General features: G+C 54.1%; 6 protein-coding genes across 6 annotated transcripts; 4 read left to right on the top strand and 2 right to left on the bottom strand.

Moving 5' to 3' along the window:
- Positions 1-1,162: 1,162 nt before the first annotated feature.
- Positions 1,163-1,976, bottom strand: IAQ61_001490 (uncharacterized protein; the record flags this gene model as incomplete). Its single annotated transcript, XM_066095123.1, has 2 exons — positions 1,163-1,527; positions 1,601-1,976. Coding segments are annotated over 2 exons (741 nt in total), but the record flags the coding sequence as incomplete, so codon positions are not given.
- Positions 1,977-2,957: 981 nt separating this feature from the next.
- Positions 2,958-3,311, bottom strand: IAQ61_001489 (uncharacterized protein; the record flags this gene model as incomplete). Its single annotated transcript, XM_066095122.1, has 1 exon — positions 2,958-3,311. The coding sequence occupies one exon, from the start codon at positions 3,309-3,311 to the stop codon at positions 2,958-2,960; it is 354 nt and encodes a 117-aa protein (XP_065954970.1).
- An 820-nt stretch (positions 3,312-4,131) lies between these two features.
- IAQ61_001488 (uncharacterized protein) lies at positions 4,132-6,511 on the top strand (the record flags this gene model as incomplete). The annotated part of the gene is made up of 5 exons (XM_003839747.2): positions 4,132-4,353; positions 4,553-5,809; positions 5,860-5,959; positions 6,015-6,349; positions 6,407-6,511. 5 exons carry the CDS (start codon positions 4,132-4,134, stop codon positions 6,509-6,511), a joined length of 2,019 nt encoding a protein of 672 aa, XP_003839795.2.
- Positions 6,512-7,473: 962 nt separating this feature from the next.
- HSE1 (ESCRT-0 subunit protein hse1) lies at positions 7,474-10,401 on the top strand. Its single transcript, XM_003839746.2, has 4 exons — positions 7,474-7,774; positions 7,920-8,250; positions 8,303-8,923; positions 8,978-10,401. The coding sequence occupies exons 1-4, from the start codon at positions 7,685-7,687 to the stop codon at positions 9,841-9,843; spliced, it is 1,908 nt and encodes a 635-aa protein (XP_003839794.1). The 5' UTR covers positions 7,474-7,684; the 3' UTR covers positions 9,844-10,401.
- A 123-nt stretch (positions 10,402-10,524) lies between these two features.
- Positions 10,525-11,109, top strand: IAQ61_001486 (uncharacterized protein; the record flags this gene model as incomplete). Its single annotated transcript, XM_003839745.1, has 1 exon — positions 10,525-11,109. One exon carries the CDS (start codon positions 10,525-10,527, stop codon positions 11,107-11,109), a length of 585 nt encoding a protein of 194 aa, XP_003839793.1.
- Positions 11,110-11,610: 501 nt separating this feature from the next.
- On the top strand, positions 11,611-16,467 carry IAQ61_001485 (uncharacterized protein). The gene is made up of 5 exons (XM_003839744.2): positions 11,611-11,728; positions 11,792-11,852; positions 11,926-12,699; positions 12,749-15,822; positions 15,878-16,467. The coding sequence occupies exons 3-5, from the start codon at positions 12,049-12,051 to the stop codon at positions 16,065-16,067; spliced, it is 3,915 nt and encodes a 1,304-aa protein (XP_003839792.1). The 5' UTR covers positions 11,611-11,728; positions 11,792-11,852; positions 11,926-12,048; the 3' UTR covers positions 16,068-16,467.
- Positions 16,468-16,618: the final 151 nt, after the last annotated feature.

Here is a 16,618-nt window from a genome sequence, read left to right as displayed (position 1 = left end):
GTGGATAAGGACTGGTGTGTGAGGGATTTGGCATTAGTAAGTAGAGGATTCCAGCACATGGTACTGTGGGATGTTAAAGATGATGATGATAAGCGCCATACAAACCAGGCAGCATAACCGAAAAAGTGCGTGGAACGGGGGAACAAGGTATACAGGTGTAGATTGACACGGTTTACGCATATAACAACTACGTAAGCCAATGGAAATCGTGTAAACGCGGATAGAGTTACAACACACCAGCTATTCTTATACCCGTAGTCTCAATGAAAAAATTATACGGTACATTCTACGGTATAAGTAAATGTGATCGCTACATACCATCATGCACTCCCCAGAACCCCAACAACAACAAAACCCAGCACGCCCACTCCCACTCCCACGCACCACCGACCCCAGAAATACAAGCGCAGACCACTACTAGCGAAACAACGGCTACTACGGCAGCCAACACCCCAAGTCAGTGGCCTGCTAAACCAGCCAAGCGTGTTGCGAGTTAGCGCAAGTGTTGATACTAAAAGTAAAGGATACCGTAGCGGACCATACTGCGGGGGGGAGTCTGAGTACGGATAGTGAGTTCTACGATTTCTACCACTTTGGCAAATAAGGCTACAAAGCGGCAGAGTGTCTGGGTGCGTTGCAGTTTGTGCGTAGCGCTGAATTAGCAATGTAAGATTCAGTGGAGGTCTGGCTACGGCTCTGGGGAGTTAGTTGGGATGGACCTGGTTTGGGGGAGATTGTACAACGATTACATGCGCGTAATCTAGGTTAGCGAGTATGGATGTAGGGGGGCGTAAAAGACTGGTAAGGTATGTGCAAGGACTCTCGACATCGCCCCAAGGCCAGAATCTAGCCTACGTCACAATCTCAAGACGGGTGGTGACAGCGAGGACTTGGCAAGCCGTAGCGGCTCACGATACCTAGATGACAGGGACAGAGGCCCGCTGTCGCACATGACAAGGCACAAGTTTGTCTAGACTGCGAGAGACGCGAGGGAATGGGCATGGCGTGGTGGAGAGAAATTGTCCGCCTGATTAAGGTTTCGGTCAAGATCAGCGATTCCAGCATAACGGTCGACGGGAGCGTCGTGGTGCGTCCGTAGCGTGCATCGCGGCCGGGAGATGTGCCGCCACCGCGGGAGGGGTATGCTTGTGGGTAGGCTTCTTCATTTCCGTGGCATGGCATGGACAAGTTGTGAAGTAAGCTGTTTGGCAAATGCGCAAATGGCATCCTCCGTACCACCTCGCTGTTTCCAAGCAAGGATTCTGGCTTGTTGAGAAGATGCCGTGTTCTGCAGACTCGGAACGCCAGTGTGCCTAACTTGACTGCTGTCTGCCGAAACTTTTTCAGATGACCTGTTGTCCCTTTTCCTTTTGGAGTGGGCGCTGTCGGATAGAGACGCGGTGCAACGATGACCTACTTGCGCAGGCTGTGGTGCACGCGTGGGGCGTTTCAGAAGCAAAGACGTTGAACGCCTTGCGGCATCTTTTGCTGTGAGGTGCGGCAGCCAGAAAAAAAGTATGGATTCATCTGGGGAGATTGAGTTTCGCAACGTGTGCAACGTTCCCTAAAGCACAGTCTCCCTTCCCTGGTCGTCAAGTACCTAGCGCGTAGCCAGGGCGGGAGAATTTAAGTAGTAGGAAATAAAGTAAATGAAAAATCAAGAATTGCAGGAGCAGGCTCTCTACACAGATGACAGGAGAGTAGAGTCCAGACTGTGTGCGTTTCCCATGGTCAGCTAGAAGAGAAAGTTTATTGGAGTATCTCGTGAGGGGGTATCTTTTCCTGATTGGGAAATGCCACATCCAGCGAGTCTGGCAAGACGGCTCGCGAGTACTTTGCACTGCATTTGTGCAGCGATGCAAGTCGGACGTGACGCCTGATGCTGCTGTTGTTGTTGCAGTTGTTGCAGAGGAGTTGAGGTAGCGGTGGTGTCGTGGTGGTACTAGGTAGAGATGCGGGGCGTGTGGAGTCTCTGGCCTGGCATGTGATGGTGGGGAAGAGAGAGAGAGAGAGAGAGAGAGAGAGAGAGCCGCATTCTCCAAGGGGAAGCTGCGGTGAGGCAAGCGAGAGACAAAGAGGCGTGGCAAAGACAAGGCTGTTCGAAAAGGTCTCATAGCGAGCGGCCATGTGGCATTGGAATGGATTTTTTTTTTGGAGAAATCAGACGCTACAGCTCACGGCGAGCTGGCCAGGCGGTTGCAAGTCAGCATCGCTCTCCCGTTTCGGCGAGTGCAGCAGCATGGGCCCGTCTTGCAGTGAGCAAGCAGCACTGGACAGGCAAGTGTCGACGGTTGGTGTACTGTACTGTGTATGTACTGTACTGTCTGTCGTCTTACCCATATGGCAGCGTGGGAGAGTTTGGGGGAGCCGTTTGGAGCAGCTACCGGTAGGTCCTACCATAGTACCTCCTCCCACTCTACTGCACACCAGGGGACGCGCTGCTTTTGGACCGGTGTGATGTCCAACAAAAGGCCGCATGAGAGTTGAGCAGCCCAGCAGCAACAGCAGCAGCAGCAGCAGCAGCACTACCACGACTCTCGCGACTCTCTCACGAGTCCCACCACCACGATGCAGGGCGGGCTCCAGCAGCCCGTTGGCGACGGACGCATGGGCTTTCGTTTTGCACGCCTCGAAATGAGAGGGAGCCACTCGCCTGAAACCGCTTGCTCGGCACGCTGTCGGCGGTGGAGTGCCAAAGGGCGAAGGGGCGTGGAAGGGGTGGAAGGGGTGGAAGGGGTGGAAGGGGGAGAAGGGGGGAGAAGGGGGGGCTAGCAAGGAGCAAAGTCGACGGTTGCGCCGTTCACTCGAGGCCCTTGGACGCCAAAAATGCTCGCCTACGCAATTGGCCGCTGTCTGTCTGTGCTGGATGACGGCGGGCGGGCAGCGATTTTCTGCAAGAGCCGGCTGTACTATAGTGCCTCTTCCTAGGGTATCTACACAGTGTATGTAGTTAGTCGCTAGTCCCACGGTTTGGTGTGAGCCCTGGCTAGGTAAGCTAGGTAAGTGCTTGCTGGCTCTGCACGCTCTGCTGTTGTGGTCTTGGTCTCGTCTGTCTGTCCGTCTGTCCGTCTGTGTGTCTGTCTTTCTGTCTGTCTGTCTGTCTGTGTCCAGGTGTGTTCAGTGTCAGTGTCAGTGTCTGTCTGTCCACGACTTGTCTGTCTGTTGTCAAGCCCACCGCCCACCGCCCACACACCCACACCCACACCTACACCCACACCCACTCTCTCTCCTCTCTCGTCCCCCCCAATCAACGCACCATCCTGCCCGCGCTGCCCTCTACGTCCTGACAGCGCTGCCGACTCGCTTCCCATTCGCTGCCTTTCTACCTGCAGGTCGTGCAGCCTGTTGGTCGTACAAAGCTGCGTGCTGGGGCCCTAGCCGCCTTTTTATTTGAAGCTGATCCCTTGGTTGACTGGTCGCCAACCCCGGCGGTAGGTAGAGCTGTCGATAGGAAGGATGGAGGAACAGCAGCAGCAGCAACAGCCATCATCGCGCATCAAAACGGCCTCGCGCCGGCTGACCAAGAGAAGCGCGCCTCCGATTGCGTATAATAACACAAAGTACAAGTCGTCGACGCTGAAGCGAGCGCCTTCCGCAGCGAGCTACTTTGCACCCAATCAAGCTGCCCCCACGCCGGTGACCTCCTCACTTCAACGTTCGCCATCGTCCTCGCATGCACACACGCCTATCCATGACGAGCTGCGTTCGACCGCCTATGTGAATTATCCGTCTGCGCCCGCGCAGCACCAGCAGCACCAGCAGCACCAGTACCTCCACCCGCCGCCGCAGCTGCAACAATCACAACAGCACCAACAGCAACAGCAACAACAGCACCAGCACCAGCACCAGCACCAGCACCAACACCAACAGCTCCACCACCACCAGCAACAATCACAGCAGCCACCACCACCGCCGCCGCCGCTGCCACCCTCCTCGGTTGCGCAGCACCTGCCCCCCGCGGCCGTTGGCGTGCCCTTCAATGCCATTGTCGAGGAAGCGCTCCACGCCTCTCACCTTCCAGACGCCCGCCGCCCCGCCGGCCCACAACACGCCCACACAGCCGACCACGTCGCCAGGAAGAAATCTCCCAACCTGCGCCAGTCTGCCTCGTTCAATTCACTCGCCCGCAAAATGGACACCCCGCCCTCTGGCTCCAAGAGTCCGCGCAACCGCTACAGCGACGATGGCGAAATGGCAAAGAAGCGGCGCTCCGACGGCGGCAAGAAGAAGGGCGCCTTTGCCAGCTTCGTCAACAGCATGCTGGGCTCCCCGCGCCGCCCAACCATCTCGACGCCCACCAACCCCATGCACGTCACCCACGTCAGCATTGACAACGAGACGGGCGAGTACACGGTACGTGGTTACCCTGCATACCCACTCCACCCCACTATCGCTACCATCACCACGCCTTATCATCGTGGCTATTCACATGTCGCCCTCACTTCCCACTCCCACTCTCACCATCACTCCCACTACCACCATCACTCCCACTACCACCATCAACAACTCGACTCTCTCTCTAACGCTGGGCTTGCGTGCTAATCATCCCTAGGGTCTTCCAAAAGAGTGGCAGCGCATGCTACAGCAAAATGGCATCACCGAGCAGGAGCAGAAGCAGTATCCACAGGCTGCCGTAGATGTCGTCAACTTCTACAAGGACAATGCCGAAAAGAACGAAGACGATGCCATCTGGGACAAGATGGGTCCAGCCAACCCTCAAGGCTACGCATACCAAGCCAACCTCGCACCCACCTACAACAACGTACAACCCCTCAGTCCACCACAGAGCCCTCGATTTCCGCGGAATGGCGAGGATAGCTTCGAGAACCCACGTGCACCGCCACCCATTCCACGAAGTGTCACCTCGCCCACCGTCCCCCAGTCGCCTCAGGTCAATGCCAACCTCGTTCCCAGCCGGCCAGCACCCCGTCCCCCAGGTGCCGGACCGGGCTCTACCAATACCATTCCTTCACGACCCGCTCCACCCGCTCCAAGCCCAATCATCACCCAGCAGCAGCCAACACCACGTCATGAAAATGAGTACCCGCAGTATGCACACACACCCTCTACGACGACGGATAGCCCCAATGGATCAATGCCAACCACGCGAGGTCGGGCAAACACGACGGGCGGTACACCTCCGCGGTTCGATTCGCCTGCCAGCGCCACCGCAATCTCGCCTGCCCAGCAATACCACCAGCAACAACAGCAGGCCATGGCCGCCGCTGCTCAGCAACAGTCAAAGGCCTCGCTTGGTAGGAGCGTCAGCCAGAGAGCCCCCGCGCCCGTTCACCATCACGCCCCGACACCTGTGCCCACGCAACCCTCACCGCAGCAAGTGTTTGCACAGCAGACGGATCCGCAAAACATCCCCTTGCCATCACAGCAGGCTCGTGTAGGTCCGGCGCCTCGGCCACGTCAACGGCCCCGTCAGAGCCAAGGTCCAGATATTGTCGCCAAGCTCAACGCCATATGTACCAATGCCGACCCAACCCTCAGGTACCGCCAGCTGAACAAGATTGGTCAGGGCGCATCTGGAGGCGTCTTCACAGCGTACGAAGTGGGCACGAACAAGTGTGTTGCGATCAAGCAGATGAATCTCGAGCAGCAGCCCAAGAAAGACCTCATTATAAACGAGATTCTAGTGATGAAGGACAGCAAGCATAAGAACATTGTCAATTTCATGGACAGCTTCCTTGTCAGAGGCGATCTCTGGGTAGTAATGGAATATATGGAGGGAGGTAGCTTGACGGATGTCGTCACATTCAACATGATGTCAGAGGGTCAAATAGCTGCTGTTTGTCGAGAGGTAAGTTTCCGACGATGACCCATGGTTGATTCCCTGCGCTGACTCTTCAGACTCTACATGGCCTGCAGCATCTCCATTCCAAGGGCGTGATTCATCGAGACATCAAATCAGACAACATTTTGCTGTCCCTCGAGGGCAATATCAAGCTGAGTACGTCCTTGTTTATTCGAGAAGTTGTAGAAACATGGCTAATTGGAAGGAATAGCCGACTTTGGATTCTGCGCACAGATCAACGAGAACCACAACAAGCGTACGACCATGGTCGGTACACCCTACTGGATGGCGCCCGAAGTCGTGACCCGCAAAGAGTACGGTCGAAAGGTTGATATCTGGTCTTTGGGTATCATGGCGATTGAAATGATCGAAGGCGAGCCCCCTTACCTCAACGAGAGCCCTCTTCGAGCCCTCTGGTTGATCGCAACCAATGGCACACCTACCATCAAGGAAGAGCACACTCTGTCGCCAGTGTTTCGCGACTTCCTCGGATTCTCGCTCAAGGTCGACCCAGACAAACGAGCCAGTGCTCACGATCTGCTCGTCGTAAGTAGCCCGCCGCCCCTCAAAGATGAAGCATGGCAAAGACTAACCCTTGTCCAGCACCCCTTCATCCAGACTGCTGAGCCGCTCAACACTCTCGCGCCATTGGTGCAAGCAGCTAGAAAAGCTCGTGCAGAGGAGAGAAGAAAGAAGGGTGGTCTGTAGAGATTCCATCTGATTGTGATTCTCTCTTAACACCAGTCCTTAGGAGCGGCTGCGTCACAAACTTCCGACAACGATTCAAAAACACGCAGGAATACTGAATCGTACGTCGAGTGGTACGGCAAGACTGTTGAAATATAGAGCGGTCCCCATGGCGCAGAAAGGGTCATGTTTTCCTTTCTCTTCTGCCTAGTCATTTGGTTGGCTTACGCAGCCAATCTTTGAAGTACAGGGTGACGACTCTACTACTGTCAGCAACCTATAGCAGCTATCGATCAGCGGGCCGGGTCACGGTCTCATTCGTTTGGCTCAGCAGCCAGTTTGCAAAGGTCGAAGCCTCGAACTGTGCCATGCGAAGCCTTTCGAAAATCATTGTCGAGCGTTCAGCAAGCGCATCATCTGGGTTTGCGCTGCATTATGCATGTCCCTCGAAGCCAAGCAACAGCAGTTTCCTGATATATTGAGGCTTCCTGTCCTTGTGGTATCGGTTTTACGTTTGTCGGCCTGTAATGCCATTCAATCTACACGACTGCGGGATGCTGGGAGGGGGAGGATAGATATGCCCGACACATCAAGTTTTGGAACGTCATCAAAGTTCTGGAACCGTGGGAGCTGCTACCGAGATGGTGGCAATGACACATGGCATATGGAAAGGTTGAACAAAACTCAAGTCTTCTGCTTATCATCAGTGAATTGTCCAATCAAGTTAGACGATGTTGACATCTGTGTGTTATGAGGATCTTTGCGTCTATGCTGCAAATCTGTCAAGCTTCGACGATGATATCTTGCCGTATTTCTGTAGAAGAAAACAAAGTCGTCGTTATATCTTGGCAAAATCAGAAGGCGGAGTGGGTCCCTCGTTCACGCCTGCAGCCCAACCCTGTGAGAGTGAGGATGGAACGCCACGCCACGCGCCTCGTCATCACCCGACGAGGCAGGCGCAGTAGCATGCTGCACGAACTCCAAAGCTTATACAAGTACACTTACGACACCCGCCTCGCAGTTTATCCTTGGCTATAACGACGCTGCAGTAACTGCCCTCACGATTCCTGTTTCCTAACTCTCCATCCCCTTGACCATTCGCCGCAACCCACTGCGTCATTCCCTCTGTTACCCTCGCCTTGAGGAAGCTTTGCCCGCACCCAATACCGACCAGCACTGAAGCAGGCAACCACCATGTTCCGCGCACAGTCAAACATCTTCGACGATGTCGTCGGCAAGGCTACAGATGAGAATTTGACTAGCGAAAACTGGGAATATATTCTGGTAAGCCTTGAACGCTACGTAGCAAGTGCGCGGGAGTCTGGAAAGCATTTGGCTCGCACGACTCTCCCATTTGCACATCACGTTATGTCTGCATCTTACGCGGTGCTTGTGAGAAGCGGCAGTAACTGACAGTTTTTTTTGTTAGGATGTATGCGACAAAGTCGGATCTTCTGATACGGGCGCGAAAGATGCTGTCGCCGCCATGATCAAGCGGTTAGCACACCGCAATGCTAACGTGCAACTCTACACCCTCGAGCTTGCCAACGCCCTCAGCCAGAATTGTGGCATACAGATGCACAAGGAGCTTGCATCGAGAAGCTTCACAGATGCACTGCTACGGTTGGCAAACGACCGCAACACGCACCAGCAGGTCAAGGCTAAGATTCTGGAGCGCATGGCAGAATGGTCGGATATGTTTGCGCGCGATCCTGATCTGGGCATCATGGCCGGCGCGTATATGAAGCTAAAGTCACAGAGTATGTTTTCCAAGATGAATTCCCAGAATCGCCTGGCTGACAGTTGTCGTAGACCCAAATCTCCGGGCCCCCTCAAAGCCACAGAAGACGCAAATCTCGGATACGGACCGCCAGAAGGAAGAAGAAGAGCTCCAGATGGCACTGGCTATGTCGATACGGGAATCCAAGGGCGCAGCACCATCTGCAGCCAAGTCAAACGCCCCACAAGAGTCGAGCCACGCATCCTCCTCACAGCCTGCACAGCCAGTGCAGCCACAGCCGTCGGGTACAACAGCAGCGACAGTCTCACGCGTGCGAGCGCTATTCGACTTCCAGCCTTCGGAGCCTGGTGAGCTGCAGTTCCGCAAGGGTGACATCATCGCAGTGCTAGAATCAGTATACAAGGACTGGTGGAAAGGATCCCTCCGTGGACAAACGGGCATATTTCCCCTCAATTATGTCGAGAAACTACAAGATCCAACAAAGGAAGAGCTGGAGAAGGAGGCGCAAATGGAAGCCGAAGTGTTTGCGCAAATACGGAATGTGGAGAAATTGCTTGCATTGCTGAGTACTAGCTCTCAAGCAGGTGGTAGCGATGTACGCGACAACGAGGAGATTACGGAACTGTATCACTCAACGCTGGCTATTAGACCGAAGCTCATTGAGTTGATCGGGAAGTACTCACAAAAGAAAGGTAACCTGTGTGCCGAGCCAATAACGGAAGAGCAAAAAAGCTAATGATGCCCAGACGACTTCACACAGTTGAATGAGAAGTTTATCAAAGCTCGTCGTGACTACGAGTCGATGCTCGAGGCATCCATGTCCCAGCCTCCGCAGCCCGCATACGGAGGCCGTCCGGCTTATGGAGCTTACAACGCACCACCTCCCTCCAACTACCCCGGTTACCCGCCTGCATCACCTGCGCAGCAGCCAGATGCGCGTTATGGCTATGGTGGCGGAGCTCCTCCAGCCCAGGCACCTCCCTACCCTGCTGCTGGACCGAATCCCGCATTCTTCATGGCGCCACCCGGTGAAAGACCCCAGCAACAGACACCAAAGCCAGGGCCACCATCCGATCCTTATGCTCTACCACAAGGTAGGGTTCCTGTAGGTGGACGACCGCAAAGCTATGCTCCTCAGGAGTTGTCTACTGGCCATTACGACTCACCTGTGGACAATCGGCAGACTTTTGCCCCATCAAACCCACCACAAGCAGGCCCTTCAGCACCACAAGGATACGATTATCCTCCAGCTTCTCAGCAGCCACAAGGCTACCATCCCCAGCAGACTGCTCCATCGCAACCGCAAGGCTATCCTCCGCAGCAAAGTGCCCCACCACAGCAACAACCGCAAGCATCATACGAGCACATCTCGTCGCCACCTCCACAGCAACCTCCCCATGATACCCAGCCTCCCTCGGAGCCTTATACCCAGCCGCAGCCACCGCAGCAAGGCTATGGATACCCGCCAGCGCAACCGAGTTATGCACCGCCTGCTCCTCCCGGAGGTTCAAGCAGCCCCCCACCGGCAGCGCAAACATATTTACCATATCGGCCTGGAGGTCAAGCACCAAGTGCACCACCTGTTGGTGGAGACGAAAGTTTCTACCGGTGAACATCGGGTATGGGTTAGATTGGCCTAGTTGGGGGGGATTCTCATTGTACATGCACCTTGTAATTGCAGGAAAATATTTCCGTCTTTGACATACTGTTCAGTTTGCAGATCGATGCATAGAGAAATCATAGCATCGATAGATCAAAAATACCCAAGCCTTAAAGCATGTGCTTATTGTTGACTCACCTCCTACTGCCCTATCCTATCCTCCTCCAGAGAACACGCCTGGGTCTCCTTCATTCGCTGTTTTACCCGTGACACACACGCCAAGTGTAGCTTTATTCTCACTGTGGAAAATGTCTTTGCGTGCATTTGAACAAAGCGCCTTTCTCGGTTTCTTTGATCTCATGTAGCGCCTCTTTGAGACAAAGATGCTCCAACAAAGAGCCTTGCGGAAGACGAATATGCGGGGATGCATTATTTCAAAGGGATTCATATCTTTTGATAATAGTTGTTTTTAGAAAATATATCTATTGGGTTGGTTTGGAGTAAGTGTGGGTACTGGGATGTATATACTGGGATGGATTCCTCTGCCAGTGTATCTATTATCGTCTGACCTATTTTATCTCTCGCGAAGTTTCTCATCGTCTGGTCACACTGACAAAGTTTACTTGCTGTTACCGTGAAACTACTGAACCAATCGCCTTGTAAGGCAGAGCTGTCAAAATTATCAAGATCGAAATGTATCTCTCATTCTTTACTCTGTTCTCCCTCGTCTCCCTCCTCCCATTCAGTTTCTCCTCCCCCATCCAATCTCCCTCCAACCTCACCCAACCCACCACCCCCCTCTCCCCCCGCGCCAATCCCCTCCCCGGAACCTGTCCCCACCGCCACCTCCCCACCGAATCCAGCTACTACAGCGCCATCCACGCCTTCTGCGACGCCGCCCTCAAACCCAAAGGCAGCAACATCCACCCCAACAACCCCATCACCATGACCGTCTTCCTCACCGCCTTCGACAACAAACCCATCTCCTGGGTATTCAAAATTTCCACCCGCAACAGCATGGGCTGGGGCCATGTCACGCGTGAAAAGTGCTTTTACAAGTTTGAGAGCATGCTGACGAGTGAGTATGCGGGCGGGCTGGGCAAGGCGTATTGTGTTATGGACGGGACGGGGGGGGATAAGGTTGGGAGAGAGGGGATGAGTGGGGAGGGCGTGGTGGGGGTGATGGGGGGGAAGGTTACGGATCCTGAGGAGGATGGGTCGGGGAATAGGTATACGTGGGAGATGAGGCAGAAGTTGGATGATAAGCATGGGGAGTAGATGTGAGGGGGGTTTTTTTTCATTTCTTTTTTGTGGATGGGGGTGTTGGGTCTTGATTGCTTGGGGTAGTGAGAGGAGTTTGTTTATACATGGTTGTGTTTTTTTTTAGCTGGATTTCATTGAATTCTTTTGTTTTTCTCTCTCTTAGAAGAAGGGTGGAAGTCGATGATTGTTAAGATATACTTTTTCTATTGAATGGTGAATATATAGCTGCAGTTTGGTTTGTTGGAAACGCTAGCTTGTTGCAAAAGGAAACCTTCTGCAGCTAGAAACCACAAACGTAGTCACAGCAGTGGAATATTTCATGACTTGAGAAAAGTACAAGGGTGATGAGGGAGAATGATTGGGGAGTGGTGTTTGGATAGAAAAGGTACCCATGGTCGGGAGCCGACACTAACTTGCTTCCCTGCTTCCCCGCCAATTCCAATTGCGTATAGTGTGCGTTGGCTCGTGCTCAAGGACCCCCAACTTCGAGGACATTCTGGACGGCTGGCCACATCTCCACCAAAGCAGCTCAGCTTCCTCGTCTTGCTCTCCGTTCTCGGCTCCTTGCTTACGTACTATATAGTAGCCTACCCAATATACCCTCAAGTCTGCGCTGCACATACCCCCCGCAGTGGTACGGCCAATTGAACATCTCCACTTCCTTCGAGATCAATATTCTGGCTAAGCTTCGAAGCAGTAGCCCACACAAATTCACGGTACGCACAGCCCACGCGCCAGGACGAACAGTCTTCTATTCAGTGAGAGCCGCTTCTCTTTCTCATTTAGCTGAGATCTGGCTTGCTGACTCCATCTCTCTCTCTCGTTTCTCAGCATACACGCCAATCCCCAAGATTTCTCCCACCGCCGTTGTCAACCTGGCTTCCCACTAAGCCACTCCCACCCACCGTCTACGCAAAACACCCTTTGGTTTAATCGAAACGGTATACACTGAAAATGGCATCTGAAGCAGCTGCCAGCACTGCCCCCGAGGGCCTGACCCCTGCGCAGAAGCTGATGCAAGAACACGATCACCATGTCACCGTCGAGGATGTCCCTGATGAGGAGGACCTCAATCACCCGCCGCCCTCCGCCAACTCGACTTCCGACGCTGCAGCTCCCCTCAGCGAGAAGGCGGCTGGAAAGCAAAAGGCCGACGATACCCCTGCCTCTGCGAAGAAGCCCGGCCTCAACACCTCTTCTGAGGAGGCTTTCCCAGCTCTCGGTCCCGTCAAGCCCCGTGCTCAGGCGTCTGTTGCCCCTACATGGGGTAAGAAGCCTGCTGTTGTCACTTCCAATGGCGTCAACGGTAGTGCGGGTGCCAATGGACCCTCTGCCTCTCCAGCGGTTGGTCGTGGCCCTGCCCTTCCCTCGATGAACATTCCTGGAAAGCACACGGAACGCATCTCCTTCTCTCCCAAGCAGCTCACCCCTCGCCAGCAGCTCAAGAAGCCTGTCAATGACATTATCCGTGACATCAACAGGCGCTCCAAGGCCAAGGTCGAGTACAAGTCTGGTCCAGGTGGAATGGTCATCTTCGAGTCTACTGGCCCAACCGATGCTGTGAGGCAGTCTCTCAAGGAGATCGCTGATGAGGTTGGATCCAAGGTCAGTCAAGTCTCACACGACATGAAATATCTCAACTGATGAATAACAGCAATCTGTCGACGTCGCCGTTCCCGCCTCCGTCCGTGCTCACATCATCGGTCGTCAGGGTGCCAAGATCCAGGAGATTAGCAAGCGCACCGGTGCTCGCATCCAGGTTCCCAAGGCAGAAGCTGGCGAAGATGATGATACCGTTGTCAACGTACATATCGAGGGGAATGCGCTTACCGCCGAGATGGCTCGCCGTGAGATCGAGGCAATCGTCAACGAGCGTACCTCGACCGTCAATTTGCGTCTCAAAGACATTCCTGCCGAGTTCTATCCCTTTCTGGCCGGACCTCATAACTCTCACACCGACAAGTTGGTTCAGGGTCGTGACGTGAACCTTCAGATCCCGCACTACCACACCTGGCGTTCGCAGGCTCCTCCTCAAGCTCAACGAGGCCAGCCAGTTCCTTTTGCTCCCCAGGCCAACTATCCCATCCAAGTCTCTGGTGAGCGAGTCGCCGCACAGCAGGTCCAAGCTGAGATTGAACTCCGGGTTCAGCAGCTGCGCCAGCAATTGGCTGTTGATCAGCGATCTATTGAGAGGGGCCGTCATCAGTTCATCGTTGGTGATCGAGGCAACTCGCTACACGACTTCTTGGAGGAGACTGGCTGTACGATAGTCTTGCCCCCACCTGGAGACGACAGCGAGTCCGTCTATGTCGTTGGACCTCCCGATAGGATCGAGCAGGGTATCAACAAGCTGGAAGATCTCGCGGCCAGCATGACTATGGCCACAGCTGATGCTGCTCGCGAGCACAAGGGTCCCAACGCCCAGGATCATGCACACAACTTGACTCGTTACCTCCGTCAGCGCCAGGTCCTCAAGGAGCTAGAGGCTGCCCATGATGCAAGCATTGTCGTACCTACTGACCGCGATGGCCCAACTGGATGGGAAATCTATGCCAAGAACGGAAAGGATAGCATGAAGGCTCGTAGCGATGTCATGAATGTCTTCGCCAGCCACCCCCCGAGCCGATTTGCCACGATCAATGTCGACCCATTCTACCACCAATTTCTTCGCGAACGGAACGCGCCAAAGGTCCGCCAGGATCATGGCGTGCACATTGTGTTCCCAGAAGAGTCTGAGAACTCACCCCAGTTGGTCCTTGTCTATGAGGACAGTAACAGCCCATATGATCAGTACACGATCCCACGCCAAAGGCCCTCTGCTGCAGAGATCAAGGCATACCAACAGGGACTCCAGGATGCACAGAAGTATATTCTAGGTCTCACCAGCAACCAGCCAAAAATTGAGTCCCGCGGTCTGGAGTCCAATCCCAAATTCCACCGCAAGATTGAGCAGTTTGTCAACGACCAGCAACGCAGCTTGTCGAACGACCAGGTGCCTGTACAGGTTCTGTTTGGCCAGCGTCGGCCTGAGGCCCACAGTCGCTCCAACAACAGTTTCGCTATTCGTGGACCTTCCAACGCAGTTGAAGAGTTCAACAAGAAGATCTTGGCATTCATTGAGCAGGCCGAGAAGGATGAGCTCGAGCGCAATCACGTCACCACGTTCGACTTCCCCCAGAAGTATGCCAGTCATCTGGTTGGTAAGGGTGGCGAGAACATTCAGCGTCTGCGCCAGAAGTACGACGTTGATGTCCAGATCAATGACGGCAAGGTTGAGCTCAAGGGGCCATCTGCCAAGGCCCAAAAATGCAAGAAGGATATTCTCGACATGGCCAAGAAGCTCGAGGACGAAACTACCCACATCCTCAAGGTGAAGCCCCAATACCACCGTGATCTCATTGGAGCCGGAGGCAAGCAGGTCGAGCGCCTCCAGGACCGTTATGGTGTACGCATCAACTTTCCCAGGCGCGTTCAGCACGATGACGACGCCGGCTCCAACGCTCCTTCCCAGAGCAAGGCTCGCAGTCAGAACCAAGACGAGGTAATTGTCCGTGGACCCAAGAAGGGCGCAGATGAGGCTCGTGAGGAGGTGCTGCAGCTACTCCAATACATCATGGACACTTCATTCAGTGACACTGTCTCAGTCGCGCAAAGCCAGATTCCACAATTGATCGGCTCCGGTGGGCGCGAGATGGAGAATCTCCGTCTGGAGACTGGCGCCCAAATCGATGTTCCTGGTGCTCGTGAGGGTGCTGATCCCTCTGGACGTGCTGAGATCAAGATCAAGGGAACGAAGAAGCAGGTCGAGCAGGCTAAGAAGATCCTGCAGGAGCGTGCGAAAGTGTTTGATGACACTATCGTGGAGACTCTTGATGTCGACAGGAAGCACCACAGGACTCTTATCGGTGGCAGTGGAGCAAACATTCGTTCCGTCGTCACTGCTGCTGGAGGACCAGACAACTCGCGCGATCTTGCACGCATGGTGCGCTTCCCTCGTGCTGAGTCTGATGAGTCATCAATCCGCATTGAAGGACCCAAGAGCGTAGTTGAGAAGATTGTTGCTGCCCTCAAGGCACAAGTCGCCTCGCTCGAGAACCAGACTACTGAGACCTTGGAGATTTCCCCTGATAAGCACCGTCTGCTTATTGGCCGTGGTGGCGAGACTCGCCGCTCTCTAGAGTCGCAACTCAAGATCCAGCTCGACATTCCCAAGCAGACCACTACAGGTGCTGCACGCAGCCAGGTCAAGATTACTGGTGAGCCCTCTGCAGTCGAGAAGGCCAAGGAGCACATTCTCGAGCTCGTCAAGAGCCAAGAAGGCGAGACCATTGAGGTTCCTCGTCATCTCCACCACGCCATCTCGGACAACGGCCAATTCTTCCGTCAGCTTCGCAACCAGTACAAGGTCACCGTTGACCACGGTGGACACAAGATTCCCGCCAAGCCTGCGCAGGCTGAGGCTGGAAAGGCGAGGAAGGGCGCCAATGGTGCTCTTCCTCTGATCACCGACGATGCGACGACTGGAGCAGACGAGCACTCCTGGGAGATCATCGACAACAACACTGCCCCCGAAGAGGGTGCGGATCAATCCGCTACTATTCCCTGGATTCTACGCGGCTCACCCGAGAACCTTCCCAAGGCTCGTGAGGCACTTGAGAAGGCCATTGCGGCAGCTTTGAAGCCTTCTTCTACCGGGTACTTGATCCTGCCTGATCCGCGCAGCTACCGGTGAGTTAAATTCCAAAAGATTGGTTTCGGATGCCATACTAACCCTATTTCTTAGACTTGTCGTCGGCTCCGGAGGCAGCACGATCAACGAACTCCGCAAGAAGACGGGCACCAAGATCCAAGTGCCGCGCGACCAAGCCCAGGGCGAGGCCATTGAGATTGTTGGAAGCCGCGAGGGATGCGAGCAAGCGCGCCAGATGATCCTCGAGATTGTGAACAAGGGCGGTAACGGTGGACGCAAGTAGCCTTGCCCATCCGTGAAGCTTGTGCGTGAAGAGGAAGGGAGCACATGACATGTATGCGTTCAAGCGGGAGTATATGTTTAAACACCAATTGATGACATTTGGGGTTTGATTTCGAGCATTAGCGGACACGCGACGAGAGAGAGAGGCTTCCATTTTTCGGGCACGACTTACTTGATCTACCGACCAAGTCCCAAAAACCCGGAAAAATCATTTTATGACGACCATGTTTTGAACCTTTTTTGTTATTGGAAAGCCTTTATAGGATGAAGGGGGAACCTGGCTCGGCTCCATGTATCACAATTACATAAGGGTTGGGGCAAATTTTTTTGTAGGCCCCCGAGAGTTATATATAAAAGTATGGATTTTTTTGGAGAGAATGAATGAAAGATTTTGTATACCCTTTTGGATTGTGCTTGTGTTGAGTCTGAAGTGTGGGTGTTGGTTGTGGTTTGTGAGGATTGCTTGTTTTGTGGTTCGTCCTTGTCCCCCTCGGTGTCGTCGGTCTTATATCGATAGCTGAACAGCTTCTCTGACCGTTTGATATTTTTGGG

This window comes from Plenodomus lingam (assembly GCF_022343315.1).
Source record: "Plenodomus lingam strain CAN1 chromosome Unknown contig_12, whole genome shotgun sequence".
NCBI lineage: Eukaryota > Fungi > Ascomycota > Dothideomycetes > Pleosporales > Leptosphaeriaceae > Plenodomus > Plenodomus lingam.
This window is presented reverse-complemented; position numbering and strand designations above follow the sequence as displayed.